The sequence below is a fragment of the Haplochromis burtoni genome, unplaced genomic scaffold (assembly GCF_018398535.1).
Source record: "Haplochromis burtoni strain Fernald_Lab_line unplaced genomic scaffold, NCSU_Asbu1 Contig_171, whole genome shotgun sequence".
Lineage (NCBI taxonomy): Eukaryota > Metazoa > Chordata > Actinopteri > Cichliformes > Cichlidae > Haplochromis > Haplochromis burtoni.
This window is the reverse complement of record NW_024582532.1, coordinates 1,196,394-1,214,081: the sequence shown is the minus strand read 5'-3', so window position 1 is coordinate 1,214,081 and position 17,688 is coordinate 1,196,394. Positions and strand designations below refer to the sequence as shown.

The window sequence follows — 17,688 nt, the reverse complement described above, 5'->3', positions numbered from 1 at the left end:
CCTCTTTGTACTGGTTTCCACTATGTTTTACAGTAGATTTATTGATTTCTGTACTGGACATTGCATCAGAATAATAAGGGGTGTATTTTCAGTTCACTTGTTTGTATTTGGGTCCTCAGCACTCCTACACTCTACATACAGCTCATGACGGTTCTTTTAAAGCTGACATTTTTATGTTGTATTTGATTTGCTGCCCTTTTGAGCAACTCTGCAGGGTGAATTTAAAAATTTGCTCATTGTTGTGATATTTTTAATATATTTTTGCCCTTTTTAGTGTTAAACCAAAAAGTTTTTGGTTCAGTTAAAACACAGATTGCCATCATCTAACCTGATGTTAGCTGAGAGCCACAAGCTTCAGGCTTCAGGAAACACTGTCACAAATATTTTTTAGACATTTGTAGAGAAAGGACGCTTTTTGAAGCAAAAATAATTTGTGAAGCTCAACTTAAAAATGGGTTGAAATTGCTTATTGCTCTGTTTTTGTGTATTGCAAAAAACATTTGTGAGTCCTCAAAAGTTACACACAAATCATTGTACACATTTTTAAATTTTCGCTCATGCTTGTATATCATAATATATGTGTTTATAACATAGTTTCTCTCCAATCAGCGCAGAACCTTGTGTCCAGTAAAACACTTGAATCCAAGTTTAAGTGACATTAAACTTGATCAGTATATGCAACAGCTTAGTTATATCTGTAATGTATGGATATCATATATTACATTGGATCAAAATTTTCATTTTTTTTATTTTTTAAAAACATGAATCTTCTCAACTTATGACATAATAAAATCAAAGTACACATACATCTGCTTCAAAAAAGAGCTTCATAAGTATGTATAAGGAGTTTCTTCCAAAATATTTCCATCAACTCCATCTGAGAAGTAGAAATTTTATGAGAACTTGCTAATACAGACATTCATAGAACTCACTGAGTAACGTGACTAAACTTGCTGGTCTGGGTACAAAAGTGGGTGGAGAAAGACCAGCATCATAATGGGCTGAGCTTCACCTGCTGTAAAAGCTGTATCCTTGACAGAGAAGAGAGCAGAAAGTGGATACCATGCTCTGGTCAGATGAGGATATGGATACATATGTGAAGAGAGTGACAGAGATCTGAGTGAGAAGAAGAAGGCGCAGAAAAAGGAAATGAGACTTTGAGCTGCAGTCTGAGGCTGACTCGAGCATTTTCATCAACAGTCTAAATAGCAGTTTGATTAAAGTTTTAAGATATTTTATCCAATAATGGCAACTCTTTGGCGATTTACACTTTTTCTCTGCATGCTGCTGATGGCATGTGGAGGCTTGAGCCTGGCTAGTAAAGAAGCAAAAACCCGAAATACACAAACAGAAACTGGGATGGCCTCAAGCTCTAACACAACTGGAGAAGGTGGTCATGGAGGGGCGCCCATCACTACACTGCCTATTGTGACCTGGAAGTGGGATCACATCAGCGTACAGTACCTGGTGGCCCTGTGGGTTTTGGTTTGCTGGCTCTGCAAACTCCGTAAGTCCAATTCATGGAAGTGCTCTCCTTTTCTGAAATCTATTAAAAATAATCCTCTGCACCCAAGATATTTAAAAATAATAATAATTTTGAAGTAGTAATAATTTGTTTCTAGTTTAGGGCTACGCACAACATGTATTTTTGTCACTGGTGCAATTATTATTATTATTTTTTATTATTTCTCAGGTAAGAGCTCTTAAATGTATAAAAACGTGTGTGCTTATACACTTTAGTGATATTTAAATAGAGCCAAACATATGTCCTCTCAGGGCACTTTGCAATCTAAGATTAACCCTACAACTAGAATTTTAAAAAATCATGCAATTCTGTTTAATTAAAACCCCATCATCTTATATTTCACGGCTTTTCCTGAGCTTACTCATCATATAGTGAATTTTTGGATGTGTGACGGACGATATGGACGATTGGACGATATTTGAACCTCATAGAAATCAATGTGAAATATCGGCAACCCGGCATGCCGCGTTGCTTAGCAACACTTATTGTTTAAGCCGACTTTTACTTGATGGCCGCTCTAACACGAGCCAAGTCTGCGGAGAGTCTATTTACAAATATAAGTAAAGATATTGGCCGTTAAAAACACATAAAAACATAGGAAATCACTTCTTTTTTTTGGGCAGACGATCCCTTTTTGGCAGGATACTCGATCAGAACTCGCGGAATATCTGCCAAAAAGTGAGCGCCTGCAAAAAAAAGTGACTTGCAGAGTTTTCGTGTGTAATGTCCTTATCTATATTGTTTAAATAGAGTTTGATGAACAGGCTTTACAAAGGGGTTATTTAAAACATGCCCTTTTTTCATCTTTATGACCCCGTGTTATTGCACCTACATTACAACCAATCCAATTATATTTGCCACTTAAAATATCTTTATAGTACTATTGTTATATTTTTAGCAGTTCCTGTAAGCCTCTTGGCCAGATTACCCTTTAAAAAGAAATGTTCAACGTCAATGAGAGTTTTTAACTGGATAAATAAAGGTGATGTTAAACTCACTTTAAAAAAAACCTGATTATAACTTTTTCCTTGTGACTGGAATGTTGTTTGGGGCTCCAGATGACATGACATCATAAGTTTTCGTGTCCCAGGATACGGGGACATTTGTTTTGACATATTATAGGCCAACAAGTTATTTATAGCAGTTTATAAATGGGTAGGCACTTTGGTATACACCACTCTTTTTTGTCTTCCAAAAAGTGATTTCCAATGTGTGTAATTTTTTTTTTTTGTAATACCTTTACTTATAAATAGACTAAATAAATAGAGAAAATAGACTTTAGCGAATAGGATTTACAAAGGGGTTACTTATAAACTAAAGAAATTACTTATTTTGCAAGTATTTTACCCACTGGGTTATTTTACCTACAATATAACTAATCCAGTCCTTTAGAACCAGTTGAAATATCTTTACAGAACTATTGTTATACTTCTTGCAATTTCTGCCCTCTTGGCCAGGTCTCTCTCTCTTTAAAAAAAAGTAATGTCATTGTCAATTTAACTGGATAAAAGAAGGATATTTAAAAATCACTTTGCCAAAAAATTGTGGCTTCTACCTTGTGACAAGAATGTTGTTTGTAGCTCGAGGATGAGGGATAGTAAGTGGGGGGTAGGTTAATTGATCAATCTAAATTGCCCATAGGTGTGAATGTGGAAGTGAGTGTGGTGTACCCAGCCTCTCACCCTTTGACAGCTGGCATAGCCTCCAGCGCCCCCCACAATCCTGAAAAGGATAAGCAGAAGCGAATGGATGGATGGATGGATGGACATGAGGGATACATTTGACATATGTTTCACATATCATAGGCCAACAAGCCATTAAAAGTAATTTAAATATGGAAAATCACTTTTTGGCAAATACAAGAAATCACTTTTCAGCACAACACTGTCTGTGCAGTGCGTCCAGAGTGTAGAGAATTATTTCAATCAAATAAAAAGTGAAATTCAGAGCATAGCAGCCAAATCAGACTGTTTTTCTGATCCTGAGGTACAGAGCTGAGGATGTGAAGCTGCAGACTAAGGCAGAGCAGCGTGGATGGTCGAGGAGAGGTTGCAGTACTGGTGATTAGAAGCAGACGTGGACGAGATGATCTTAAAAATAGTTTGTCCAGCTGTCCACATATCCATCCAGCCCTTCTGGCTCTCTGACAGCTGGCACAGCTTCCAGCCTGATGAATATGTTGGCTGAGGGCGAGGAGCTTTCTCTAGCCCAACCAACTACTTCATCTAGGAGGAAATGTTGATCTCATCATCGCCGTTCCAACATCGGCCGTCCAAGTCCACACTACTGAATACTGATGGATATGTGGACAGCTGGACAAAGCCTCATCACTGCAGCAGCCTCCTCTGCCTGAAGCTCTGCTGATCAGGGTGGGTCAACGAAAACCTTTGGCCAGCTCGTCAATGCCACTGCAGCTAGTCTCCCATAGAAGGACCCTTGATTCTCTGCCGTAGAAATGGTGACCTCAGACTCCCCCAAAGAACTCATATCTAAAACAGAATTTCCAGTTTTGTTTTGCTGTTGTGAAATATAGCTTACTGGGGTCACTGGGGACACATTTAAATTTGTAAAATGTAAAAAGAAAAAAACAAACCAAAAAAATCACTTAGAACTATGACAAATGCAATTAAATGAAAAAAAAAAGAAGGTTTAATTCCATATTTATACATACATTTTTTTCACAATCCATGGGATGCATGAAGCTCTCACATTCAAGACCCTCGAGTTAGTACATTAAAACCTTATATCTTTCCACAGACCCTAATTATATTTTGAATCTGAATTCTCCCAATACCAACAGCATTGTTATTTATGTTTCCAGTAGTCAGAATGAAACTGTCCAGGTTTGAGCAGGAAGCAGTTTTGCTATAGCTGAAAGACAGAAAGTGACAAAGTCCAAAGGGGTTATGTCCTGCTAGTTCAGGGCATAACAATTAAAATACAAAGTTGCCTGACAGTCAAATGAAAACTCTGACATGGAGCAATAAAGGAGAAACACACAAGGCAGGGTAAATACACACAATAACAAATAACAAAGACAAGGACATGGTTATATATGCAGGAAGGTCATGACTGAAACTAATCAAGGAGGTAAAACTAAACACAGCACACAGGAGACCAGAAACTACTGTAACAAAATGAAACCTCAAATGACTCAACAGGAAAATACGTTACACAGAGGCAGGAATTTGACAAGAAGATACAAAAAGGCACGGAGAGGCTAAACTGAACCAAAACACAATAAAGTAAATATAAATAACAATGTCAATTCCAAAGTAATAAGAACTGGGGACTAAGAATCGTAACACAGAGGGCGACAGGAAACCTGATCGGAAATGGAGTTAAAAAAACTCAATGGAATTCAAAACCCCTGGACTACTATGGAAGAGACAGAAATCAAGAGAAAATAAACAAACCTAGAATAGAGGAAAAAATAAGATAAAACCAAATTAGGTTATTAATTACAGACTCGATAAGAAGTCTACACAACAAAACTCAGTGACCGTGACACCACACACCTGTTGCAACTTTTCCACACATTATACGGTATACACAGATGGATTTTGGCTCCATCTCATTTACAGTATATGTTTGAATGTATTTCTTCATTTAAAGGAAAAATGGTGAAAATGCTCCTAAACCCACAAATTTAACAGGTATCCAATGACCTCTGTTCCATCACTGACTGTGTCACAAATCCCCGTGGACGTGCCCAGAAAATACAAACAAAGCAATAAATTGTCAAAGCAACAACTAAACCAGACAGTCACACACTGCAATCTTGCGTATGGTCAGTCGGCCTATAGTCTACTGGTTTTTAATTTAGAGCTGGTCACTAGATAATTGCATGTCTGGCTCTTGTTGCTGGTCTGTTTGGTCATCCTTTTCTTGAGTTAAACCTTTTTAAACGTAAAGCTAACTCCTCAAAATCTCAGCTGATCTACTTCACGAGAGACCGCACAGATGTGGTTTTATAAGGAGTCAAGTTAGTGATCAAAAGCGAAAGTGTTTTGGTTACGTCATTATTTTTTGTTTGTTTATAGATTTCCAGTATTATTATATTTTTTTTTACAAGAGGTTCCTTTGAGTTAAATTGAAAAAAGTGATTAACCTTTGCATGGTGTGGAGAGAATCTTTAACTTGTTGGAGGTCCTTGAGTGAATATGTTTTAGTAATGGGAGAATATATTCACTTTTACTGTGATATGAGTCTTACATATATATAAAATTGGAAGCTTTATGATTGTTTTAGCTGCTTTCTATATGTGTGGAGTGACACATAAATTTGTACAATAACTCTAAAAGCTGAAAGCAAAAAGACTTGTTTTAACATTTATTTTTCATCCTCACTGAAGTAGATATTAGCAAAAACATTCATTTTGATTCTGTGCTTGCACAAATGTAAGCTGTATTGGGGACTATAGTTTTTGGAATTTAATCGTCAACTAATTTTAAATACAAATGTGCACAACATAAGTGCAACCCTGTGGGGTAAGAACAGGTGTACACTGTGGTTCAGTAGTTTTTATTGTTAAATAAATTTTAGTGACACTTTATGAGCTCATTAGACATGTGGTTATCTTTGGTTATGCAGACAGGTTTCACACACGATCCAACCACCTCACATGTTGCTCATATCCCCAGATGCTTTTTTTTAGATGAGCAAAAGTTGATCATTTGCAGAAGTTGCAAATGGTCAACTAGAGTTTTATATTTAAGGTTAAGTGAACTGAAGTGAACTGAGCTTTGAACATTTGCCAGCTCCTACCTGACAGGAAGAAGAGCGGCTTAAAATCAAAGGTTGTTACAATTGATTGATGGTTCTTGTCTTTGTCTTGATCTTTTTTCTCCTCTCAGTCATTGAGGCCAACCATAATGTCACCAACTACATACCTGAGAGTGCTCTCCTCATCTGCTCTGGTTTCATTTTGGGTGGCATGATTTGGGGTGCAGACAAGGTGCAGACCTTCTCACTGAGCCCAACAGTCTTCTTCTATTTCCTGTTGCCTCAAATCATTCTGGATTCAGGCTACCACATGCCAAACAAGCTCTTCTTCACAAACCTGGGTGCTATTTTGATCCATGCCGTCATTGGGACCTGCTGGAATGCTGCCAGTTTGGGGCTGTCACTATGGGGGTGTCACATGGGAGGAGCCATGGGTAAGAGAGGATCTTTAATTTATTCCATTTCAGCACACCTGCTGCTGCGACTCACACAGAGGAAGCGATCCATTCTGAGATGTTTAGACTGATAGCTATGATTTGTGATATTTGTAGTGTTGTTTAGCATACTAAAGGATTATTAAAAATCTAAGTAAAAGAAGGAGACATTTAAAAATATCAGTTAGTTACTTCGTTGGAACTAACAATCCACATTTTGAGGCTTGACTGATAAGGATTTGGTCGGCAGCATGTTGGTTATTATAATCCAGAAGAGGCCAAATTTGGAAAAAAGGGTGGATTTCTACATTATCAGCTACTGATAGAAAGCTTGGTTATTAAGCTGTGTGCATAAACTGGGGGCTAATTAGTGCTATTTTTTTTAAATATTCACATTTAACTCCCAAAACGTTTTGCACAAACTCTGCATCGTAATAATTGAACTGTGCATAAAACATGCACAGTAAATCTTGCTGGCTGCACAAAACAGAGAAAAAAAAACTTTATTTATATAACAAAAAACTAAAATACAAATTCATGTTTCTCAACGTGTAGCAGACAAATAGTGGGAAAAAAGGCAATTAACAATGGAAGCGAGACAGACCATCATAACACACACATTGTTGTGACACAAATGACACAAACATAAGCACTTCAAACCTAGCTTTATATTTTACCCCTGAAGGCTGTGATTGTTCTGGAACAAAGACATGAGGAACAAATGAAAGTTGTACAGTCACATGACTTAAGCAAGCTTTCTTTAGTATTACAGAAATCCTTTAATACTTTACTTTTATTCTTTGTTTGAATACATTAAACAACAGCATCAGTAGCTGCTAATTTGGTTTAATTCCCAAACTTTCTCCAAATGCAGACTTAATAAGTTTATTTTATGCTTAGGCCTTGTCCACGGCACTGGACGAGACTGGAGAGAGATTTGACACGATTTATTCTATTAATGAATTAGAATGCTTACTTTGTCATTCTCAGCTACAGAAAATATGAGCTAGGTTTATTGTATTTCCGGCCCTCTGTATCTGTACAGGTGACCTGGACATCGGTCTGCTGCAGTATCTTCTTTTCGGAAGTCTGATGGCTGCTGTGGACCCCGTGGCTGTCTTAGCTGTGTTTGATCAGGTCCACGTTAACGAAGTCCTCTTCATCATAGTGTTTGGAGAGTCGCTGCTCAACGACGGTGTGACAGTGGTTAGTATGATAAACTCTGTAAACGCAAGCTTTTCACCAAACCAAAACGTGGAGTCTGCTTACACACCGCAAAGAGCAGTGAGGCCGAGACCTTACCGAGACGGGGAGCTCAGGTTTCTAGAATCTAAAACAGCAGCGCCTGTTCCTTTAATGACTATTAAAACCTTTACTGTGAAAAAGCAAGCCAGAGTGCTTTAACAGAGCACCTGGTTAACTTTGTTAGGCTGGAAACTGACTCAGTATTAATATTAATGTCTAACATCCAAAAACCTGCCTCCTAATAATGTCAGAAAGCCTTCTAACAAGACAGAATAAAAATTGCGTATACATCGCACTTCATTTGACTTTGACCTTTGACTGTACTTGAGATCATTTTTATACTCTTGCATTTAAGAAATTTTTTCTTTAAAAAAAATCACATTACATTTAATACATTTAAAGGGTTTAATTGTATTATTATTATTATTATTATTATTATTATTATTATTATTATTATTATTATTATTATTATTATTATTATTATGTTACATATTTTGTGTGCAGGTAAACTTTAAAACATTGCAGTTTCTAAAATGGGACCTAAAATGGGACCTGCCGAGCCTTCTTTACGAGGGTGTTGGTGTTATGGATCCAACATTAACATAAGACCATTGGAGATGTGGGTGCCCAACAAATTAAAGATTGAGACAGATTCCATCTGTTCTCCTCCTATAAGAGGGGAGAGGACCCGTCTATTCCTCTTGAAGTCTCTATCTATGTCCTGAAGAAACTGGACCTTTGGTGATTAGGATGTCTGGACTTATGGTGCTGAATGAGCTGTAGTAGTGATCATATTGGGCAAAGGTGTGAGATCCTCTGCAAGTTTGATGCTGCTGTTGTGGATTGGGGGGCTCTGGCCTTTGTAGTTGGTGAGCGTTTGGATGCCCCTCCACACCCGAGGAAGTGAGGAAGCCCTCTATCATTCACCTGAAAGCCTCCTTGGCCTGTTTGATGCCCCTCCTCAGGTTGGCAGGGATGTGGAGCAGAGAAAGTTGGTGTACCAAGTAGTATGGTAGTCTTTGATGATGTTGCAGCCTCTGATGAGCTCTGCAGCAATTTCTTTTCTGAGACACTGGAGCTGCAGAATAAGATGGAGATAGAGCTACTCAGCAAGTTTTCAAGGTGCCTCATTAGAAAGTGGAGCGAATGGGGAGGGGAAGGTGTGCTCTCCTCATCTGGCACAGCGATGCAGGTGCTTCCGAGCCCGTTTAACTACAGATGCTGTATTAAGTGACCAGCCCAGGCTATCAGTTATCTGTACTCCCAGAAACATGATGCTGCCACTGCTGTGTCATCTGCATACTTAATGATGTGATTAGAAGCAAGTGCAGCACTGCAGTCATGTGTCAGCATTATCAACAGCAGTGGGCTTGGGAACGAGGCCTGTTTGCCTGATTGAATTCTCCTACTACAACACAAACGCCCTCTGGCAGTGTGGCTTGAAACTCAGTGAAGGTTTTAAAGATCACTCAGGGTCTATTTTGTGTTTGCACTGGAGGGGATGTTTACAACCATAATATTCATAGTGGTAAATTCTCTGGGCAGGTCACACAGTCTGCCATTAACAGTGAGCAGCTCTGTTTCAGGAGAACACTGACTTAAGACCGCTGCTGTGTTTGTACTTCATCTGTTGCTTGTGTAAATACAAAACCCACCTCCACAGAATTTACCACAAAAGGTTTGGCTCCTGCGTAGCCACATTGTGATTAACCCCATGCAGACTAACTACATAATCAGAAACAGGGTTCAGCCATGTCTCAATCAGAACCATGGCACGGGAGTCTCTCACCTCCCGTTTAGATGTTAGGTCCAGCAGTGAGAATATGATGGAAGTTTATCTCCTGTTGAGTGCTACATACTAGAAAAGAAAAGTCTGAAAACATTCCAGTTTGACTGTCCAAATGCTGACAGTTTTTTGTTTGTTTCTTTTATATATATACTGATCACTCAGTAAGTTTTCTTTTTTTTCTCTTAGGTGCTTTTTAATGTGTTTGATGCATTTGTATCGCTGGGAGGAGGCCGAATTAATGCAGCAGAAATTATTAAAGGAATAGGTAAGCTATAACATTTATTAATCTGGTAAAAGAAAATGTATTTGTTCATGCAGTGTAATTGCTCACAGTCAAGTCTGGCAAAATAGACAGTGTAGAGTGTCCCTGCTGCAACACACAAATGTGTTGACCATTTTAATTTGTCGGGTGTGGACACAAAATAAATTAAACACTTTTTATGCTATCACTGCCCTGTAAGGCTAGTAGGTTTTAGAGGGGAGTAAACAATAGCACTAAAAAAAATAGATTTTTATATGTTTCCTCTCTCTCCACAGTTTCCTTCTTTGTGGTTGCATTTGGTGGTTCCCTTGTGGGCATAGCATTCGGCATACTAATTTCACTTCTGACCAGATGCACAAAAAACATCCAGATCATCGAGCCAGGCTTCATCTTTGTCATGGGATACCTTTCCTACCTGACTGCTGAAATGCTTTCTCTGTCTGCTATCCTTTCGTGAGTATTTCACAACTGAAATATAATTTGTTTTATTATGTCTGTATCCATTTTATAAATGTAAAAATGAGGTAAACATATTTAGAGTTTACTTTGCGGTTCCTTCTGTAGGACTACATTCTGCGGTGTGTTATGTCAGAAGTACGTCAGAGCAAACATGGATGAGAGTTCCGTCCAAACAGTCAAATATGCCATGAAGGTTTTCGCCAACGGATCAGAAACCATCATCTTTGTTTTCCTCGGTATCTCGGCCATCGATAAGGTTATCTGGGTTTGGAACACGGGCTTCATCCTCCTCACAGTCTTCTTCGTCTTTGTGTATAGATTCATTGGTGAGATTTTGTTGTTTGGCTATCACTGTTGAGTCAAAGCATCGCACACATTGTGGGGTAAAAACTTGGTGTGTTATGCAAAGAAATCTTCTGCTGCTGCAGCACAAAGATCAAATGACACACATTTACAAGAATACGTGTGTCAAGAACACTGAGCGACCGGACTCAGAGGCAGGATTCACAGTATTCAAGTTTAGTGAGCTTATTTACAATGAAAACACCAGAGTGATACATACAGGTAGTGATAAGGGAAAATAGGGGCTCCAGGAATCCAGGGGAAGGGGCAGCCAAACAATGTCTTCTCATTTGCTCTGCTCAGGCTGTCTCTAAAAACACTGTGCGGCAGGGAAAATCCAGGAAAGGTCTGTACACAAGAGGGACAACAATGAGATTAGTATGAGGCAAAGAAAACACTAGACTTGAGTGCTGGGCTTTACTAAAAGCGTAATTCAACAATCCAGCAAAAAGCACCACCGATGTGTGAAGTCTTTAAATAACTGTGTGTTTGTATGTATCTTTCAGGTGTGTTTTTCCTGCAGTGGATCCTTAACAGGTACAGGCTGGTCCCAGTTGAATTAATGGATATGGTGATCATGAGCTACGGTGGCCTACGAGGGGCTGTTGCGTATGGCCTGGCTGTGTTGCTGGATGAGAAAAAGATAAAGGAGAAAAACCTGATGATCTGCACTACTCTCATTGTGGTGTACTTCACTGTCATCTTGCAGGTAGTGAATTTTTGGAGTTGATAATTAGCTAAAATATGTGTAGTTTGCTTGTTAATTACACAGTCTGTGTTAGAGCTTAATTTTGTTGGCACATTTGTGCTTGACATTGTTACAGGGAATAACGATGAAACCTCTGGTCATGTGGCTTAAAGTAAAGAGAGCTGCAGTAACTGAGGTCTCACTCCTAGAGAAAATTACAAACAAGGTAAATCTAATAAAACACGTCATGTTTCACCGACAAAAACGTTTCCCGCCCAGTTTCTACAAAGTCCTTCTCCTTTCTTTAGATGTTTAATCACACTCTGGTTGCCATAGAAGACATATCAGGACAAATAGGAGATAACTACTTCAGGAGCAAGTATGTACAAGACTTAATACATAATTCCAAAATGCCTTTTAATTTTAAAGTAAGCAACAGTGATATTTCTTTTTGTAAAGGTGGAGGCATTTTGAGGAGAAGTGGATGACGCCATTTTTGATGAAGCCGTCTGCAAGGAAGAAACAAGATGACGTGTTTGATGTCTTCCATCAGCTGAACCTCAAGGATGCCATGGAATATGTGACTGAAGTGAGAATCATTTGTGCAAATTCAAGTATGTTTTGCTCAAGTACAAATTAAATGAAACTGAGAAGATTACTGCTGGTGTCTTCTGTTGCAGGGCGAGCGTAGAGGCTCTCTGGAGTTTGTCCGTAATGACAGCGCCATTCTTGATTTCAAGAAAAAGTTGGAAAGTGAATACACAGAGCCTGACATCCCACCATACATGATAAATGATCATGGTGCAATGTTCACTATGGGGTGAGCAATCTGGATTTTTATGACAGTGTGAAAATATATACAGAGGGTAAAATAAGTATTTAACACATCACCGATTTTAAGTGAATATATTTCTAAAGGTGTTGTTGAAATAAAACTCTCACCAGATGTCAGTAACAACCCATCCAATCCACACATGCAAAAAAATCAAACTATTGATGTCCATAAATTCAGTTATGTATAATAATGAGAAATGACACAGGGATAAAGTGCTTACTGGATTTCTTTTTAATGCTTTGTACAAAAGTCTTCGTGGTTTCAAGAAACTAGTCACATGCATTGCCAGGAGCATCTGGTCATGGGTAGTTTATGCTGAAATGATGTTCCTTCCACTTCTGGATTGTGGCCCCAGCAGTGCTCACTGCAACCTTCACTAATTTCAAAATATCTTCTCTAATCAATGCCATCAGTGTGTTTTGCAACAATTATGCTCTGACGGTGTTGCGAGAGCTCACTGGTTTCACTGATCATGAGATGCTTGCCGTGTGGCACCTTGATAATGAGACACCAGTTTATAACCCATCAATTGGGACTGAACAAGCTGAAGTTAATTTGCACTAAGTGGCTGGATTGCGTTCTAATTGCTGGTGTCATGACTTTTCATGGCTTTTTGCATCTCCCTTTCTTCATGTGTTCAATGCTTTTACTTTGTGTCATTTTTCATTTTATACATAAGTTAATTTCTGGACATGCATAGTTTGATGTCTTTGTATGTGTGGATTGGATGGGTTGTTCCAGATATGTTGTGAGAATTTGATATTAATAGCACCTTTAGAAATATATTTAATTAGAAAATTGGTGTACTGATTTGATGCATTCAATACTTTTTATACCTACTTAATAGACACAACTTACTGCAACTATTCAGTGCCTTCAAACAGCTTCCGTTCACCACCATATTTTAAAAATGAAACCAGACTCTTTTGATATTGTTGTATTGCTTTAAGTCACTGACATGATTGGCTTCCTCTGCAGTAGAGACCATATTCCATCAGTGAGCCTGGAAATGCACGAGCAGACCATGAAGGCTATGAGGGGAGCTGAGGCAGTTGATGTTCACCACCTTCTGGATCAGCATCTCTACAAGAGCAGAAAACAGGTAATGAGCAAATTCAGTCATTGCATGAGGGACTTACTAAAGCATCCTAGTAATGCACGTCCATTTAACCATTAAATTACTGAGGTGTATATGAACTAAAAACCACAACCTGTTATTTATGGCTGGCTATAGACAAATGTATATTTTCTGTATATATGCAAATCCTCAGCTTATTTGCTTGAACTGTGGCTGAGCTTGACTTTGTGTCCTGCCTGAACGATTGCTGGTTTCTGTTTTATAAAGCAGTAACAAACTGACTTCTCATTCTGTTGTTTATAGTATCGCCACGGGTTCAGTCGCAGTGATTTCAAAATCAACAGAGATGAGAAAGAAGTCCAGGAGATCTTCCAGAGAACCATGAGGAATCGGTTGGAGTCATTCAAGTCTGCAAAGATGGGGGTTTCACCTCCAAAGACAATTGTCAAGTACTCAAAGAAAGAACAGCAGGAGAAGGTAAAGACAAAAAGAGGGATTAAGCACACCCTACCACTGTTTGCAGAGTTGATTATGTCTCTTCTGAAGTCCAGTGAAGAGGAAATACGGAAAATCCTTAGTACAAGACAGCTGTCTGGAAACTGAAAACCAGCTGCTGGACCTTTGAGAGAGAAATGTTGTCCTTTTCTTTTTAAATATTGTGTGGCTCAATAGACCTACGTCATCTTTTTATGGTTTTCTGTTTCATGGTGCTCCAAATGTTTTTAGTTGGTAAAAGTTCTGGACTGCAGGCAGGCTGGTTCAGCACCCAGACTCTTCTATGAAGTCATGTTGCTGTGATAGCAATCTGCAAATTAGCAAAGCCTTCCCTGAAAAACATGTAATCTGGATGGGAGCATACTGTATGTTGACCTTTATACATACCTTTTAGCACTGATGGTGCCTTTCCAAATATGCAAGCAACCACTTCCATATGCATCTCCATACCATCCAAGATGCAGGCTTTTGAACTGAGTGCTGGTAACAATCCAGAGAGTCCCTCTCCCCGTTAGTCTTGAGAATGTGGTGTCCATGTCTTGCAAAAAGAATTTCACATTTTAATTCATCTGACCATGGAACAGTTTTTTCATGTTGCCTCAGTTTCTTTGTTTTTATGATTTTTTAAAGGCACGTTGTGTTATATTTCTTCTTTTGTCTTTGATGTCAAGAAACATTTAATTTTTTTCATTTTTAAATCCTGCCTGGAAGCTTTATCAGTCAGAATGTACTGTTATGCCAAACAAACTTGGATCTTTCCAAGATCAGCTCTATAAATTCTCTATAGGCTCCTCTTGTTCATGTGCGTCATTTATCTAGGTCAAGTTTATTTATATAACGCATTTCCCAGAGCTCATGCTGCACAAAGTCTTTAAAAACTAAAATGCAACTAAAACAATTAAAATGTGCAGCAATAAAAATATAAAAGAGAAAAAGTAATACAATAAGACAATAAAGACAGCCAACACAACAATGGCCATAAGGGATATTTAGACATGGAGTGAAAACAAAAGGAAGCATTAAACAATACTTGGAAGTGCACAGATTTGTGCGCGAATTGCCAAAGGACAATGGGACACTGAGACATTAATACAAATCAAGGAGACCGAGACAAGGGAATTAGATTCAATACAAAGCACAGGTGACAACAAGATGCCAAAGGAAAGGAGCTAAACACAATGGGGCACAAAGGAAAGACTAAGAAAACAATAATCAGCAATAATAAACGATACAAAAGAAACCTAAGTCAGACACTTTTCAAAATAATCAGAAACTCAAACAAGGAACTAGGACTTGAGATATGCAGAAATGTGGCAAACAAGAATAAATAATAATTGATTGTTGTTGATAAGTGATTGCAGAGTGCCCTCTGCTAGGCAAACTAGGAAACATCGCTATGGGTTGGACATGGCTGAGGGCGTTGATCTTGTCTCTTTTACTTTACCTTCAGTTTTTTTAAACATCATATGTGATTAAATAAATCTCCTTCGTTCTACAGATCCCAAATGGAAAGTCAGTGAGCAAGACTAAACTCTGCCATTCTGGTGATGAAGGTTTGTCTGCTTGTGGGGATTTTTGTGTTTTTGTTTTTTTCAGATTTAAAGTCTTAGCAAACTAATTTTCTCATTTTCATTTTTAGACTTTGAGTTCTCAGAGGGAGATAGCGCCTCTGGCTATGACTCGTCATACCCTTCTTTCTCCATGAGAGCCACGTACAGACCAGGAGGTGAGATCAATGCACTTTCTACATCCTGTATGAAACCAAACATATATTTTTGAGAATGATTAAGAGAGTAGCAGATGCTGTTATTATAAACACAGAGATTAGGGAAACATACAACAGAGGGAACTAAATAGACAGTTTGTGTGCAATAAAAAACCCCAAAAAAGGTGAAATATAAAAGTGTGGTAGAAAGGTCTCTACAGAGCTGCAGATGAGCCACAAACCACACCACACAACAAAAAGTATGTAAGGGTTATGTAAGGGTGAGCTGCAGGGTAAAGGCACCAGACTGTCATACAACACAAGGACTTTGTACTAGTGGGCTGACAGGTTTAAAATCAGCAAATGTTCGATCCGTCTGTGTTGAATATTTCCATTCTTACCTGTTGGGAACAGTTTAGGGCTACAGTGCAAATATGAAAGCAGCTCATTATCATAGAATTTATTTTGAATTTCCTAATACTGTTCTGACTCTGCAAGCAAACACCTATAAAACACTTTCACAGTTGAGTTGAGTTTATGTATAAATGTCAAATTAAAAAAAACCAACAACTCCAGAACAGCGAGTGTATTTGAGTTTAAACGTTTAAGCTGAATTAAAGTGGATAGACCACAAGTGCAAGGGATGAGCAGCCAATAATGGTTTCACTTGTATGAAAATGTAATGCAGAGAACAACAGTGGCCCTAATATTGAACCCTGAGGTACTGATTCAGTTTTTTCTTTCATTAAGGTGGGATTGAGAACCCAGCCTTCGTGCCAGATCTGTACCCCACGGATTTGTTGCAGGAGATCCCTCCTTGGCTGGCAGAGAGTGAATCCGACAGCAGCATGGTGGCTCCGTCATTGCGAGCCCAGGCGAATCTTCCCAATTCACCTATGGAAATGCGCCGCCTGGGGCTTCTTCGTGCCAGCACTCGCTCTACTGACACAAAGCAGATGAACAATGATCAGTTGCCCTCTCCACCAACATCTCCTCCTCCTCCTCCTCCTCCCAGTGGCCAAATGTAACTGTATCCCAATGCAGACACCCTGTTCTGTCTCACTTGAACCTGGAACAAGGACACAAAACAAACCTCAGACTAATTAACCATCTACTCTCATACTGACAAGAAAATGTTTATTTTTCCATGACTATGGTTAGCTCCTGTGTTTCTACACAAAACATTTACATAACCTCTTTAAACAACCCCTGCTGTTTTTAGGTTCACCCTTCACTTGGCAAAAGAAAAACTGCACTGAAACAAATCCTTTATGTTCAACATTAGATATATGTTGAACACAGTCATATAGTCTGTGGTTTGTAGTAAACATGCTATTGAAAATTATTATTTAAGGGTTTTTTTTCCAAAACATCTTAATATTATGTAAAAACCTTTCAAATGACGTGTAGATATCAATTATAAAACAGTGATTTAAAATACTTTCTGAATCTATAATCCATACATTTGTATTGCAGAATACCACAACAACTTTCACCACTTGGGGCACTATTTTGTGTGAAAGATGAAATATTACTAACAAATAAAATGCTACATAGGTCAATGATGCAAACACATTTTAGTGGGATGCATTTAAACATTTGCAGCATATATAATGCAGATTCTTAGTATTATTTAGTGAGGCTCCAGCCTGCTCTGAAAGCTCTCTGTTTTTTTGACTTTTGACTCTTGCAACGGAAGGAAGAGAGGACATCCCAAATATGGTCATCTCACATGCTCCACCCACCTTCCGTTTCAGTGGGTCAAACAATTAGGAAAAAGTTGGTTTAAAGGCAGATGATGAACTAAGAGGTGTTCATTAAGGGCCAGTAGAAGATAAATGAGGGTATAAATGAGGATTATTATGAACCATGAATAATGCAAAGCTACTCTTGTCTGAGAATCAAAATCTGCAGGTGTAAATGAGTTTGATGTGCCCATTTTAATTTCTTGTATTGTTTTAATTTTCTAATAAATAGAATAGGTGTGACTGTTTCTCTGTCTTTCTGTGTTAGCTCTGGCGACTTTCTTAGGGTGTACCCTCTCCAGCACCCTTCACAACCCTGAATTGGATAAATGGAAGAAAATGGAGAGATGAACTGATTAAG

The 17,688-nt window shown here is 38.5% G+C and overlaps 1 protein-coding gene across 1 annotated transcript; it reads left to right on the top strand.

Moving 5' to 3' along the window:
- Window positions 1-1,036: 1,036 nt before the first annotated feature.
- Window positions 1,037-17,575, top strand: LOC102304629 (sodium/hydrogen exchanger 3). Its single transcript, XM_005943570.3, has 16 exons — window positions 1,037-1,507; window positions 6,382-6,684; window positions 7,730-7,890; window positions 9,905-9,983; window positions 10,256-10,433; window positions 10,545-10,765; window positions 11,288-11,490; window positions 11,606-11,695; window positions 11,778-11,848; window positions 11,929-12,058; window positions 12,150-12,289; window positions 13,283-13,406; window positions 13,686-13,859; window positions 15,376-15,430; window positions 15,517-15,603; window positions 16,333-17,575. Exons 1-16 carry the CDS (start codon window positions 1,246-1,248, stop codon window positions 16,608-16,610), a joined length of 2,556 nt encoding a protein of 851 aa, XP_005943632.1. The 5' UTR covers window positions 1,037-1,245; the 3' UTR covers window positions 16,611-17,575.
- The last annotated feature ends 113 nt before the right edge of the window (window positions 17,576-17,688 follow it).

Excerpts from the sequence above, each read along its gene's own strand:
- LOC102304629 (XM_005943570.3), top strand. The coding sequence starts at position 1,246 with ATGGCAACTCTTTGGCGATTTACACTTTTTCTCTGCATGCTGCTGATG. Across the intron at positions 6,685-7,729 it reads TCACATGGGAGGAGCCATGG|GTGACCTGGACATCGGTCTG; the intron begins GTAAGAGAGGAT and ends GTATCTGTACAG. Across the intron at positions 10,434-10,544 it reads TCTCTGTCTGCTATCCTTTC|GACTACATTCTGCGGTGTGT; the intron begins GTGAGTATTTCA and ends TTCCTTCTGTAG.